The sequence below is a fragment of the Gekko japonicus genome, unplaced genomic scaffold (genome assembly GCF_001447785.1).
Source record: "Gekko japonicus isolate JY-2015 unplaced genomic scaffold, Gekko_japonicus_V1.1 scaffold297, whole genome shotgun sequence".
NCBI classification, from domain to species: domain Eukaryota; kingdom Metazoa; phylum Chordata; class Lepidosauria; order Squamata; family Gekkonidae; genus Gekko; species Gekko japonicus.
In genome coordinates, this window is record NW_015162486.1 from 410,816 (window position 1) to 411,202 (window position 387).

At 51.4% G+C, this 387-nt stretch overlaps 1 protein-coding gene across 1 annotated transcript in view; it reads left to right on the plus strand.

The window, feature by feature from the left end:
* Nucleotides 1-387, plus strand: part of TBX3 (T-box 3) — a 14,877-nt gene that overhangs the window by 12,506 nt on the left and 1,984 nt on the right. The window contains exon 7 of the mRNA XM_015405933.1: nucleotides 8-24. Coding sequence (XP_015261419.1) covers nucleotides 8-24 — 17 coding nt within the window. The remainder of the gene's footprint in view (nucleotides 1-7; nucleotides 25-387) is intronic.

A 387-nucleotide genomic window follows, 5' to 3' on the forward strand; every position in this document is an offset into this window, starting at 1 on the left:
TGGGGAGGGGTTGAGCCGCGGTCCCCCCGGCGTTTTTTTTTTTTTTTTTTTTTTGCCTGAGTGGAGATTCGAATGCAGGTCCGCCTGGACTATAAAAATCGTACCCGGAGATCCTGTTCAGAGTAATCACCCTTTCTCTGAACCGGCAGACGGGCGACCATCCGTAAAGCCTTCCTCCAAACGAGGCATGGAGGCAAGCCCGGAGGAGAATTCCTGCAGTCTCTCTCTCTGTGTCACTCTCTCTCGGCAGGATCCTCTTCCCGAAATTTACCTGCTTCTGTTTACAAGCTCGTCCTGTCCCAAGTCAAGTCGACATCTCCTTTACTTGAAACGTGGTCTTGAGAGAGAGAGAGAGAGAGAGAGAGAGAGAGAGAGAGAGAGAGAGAG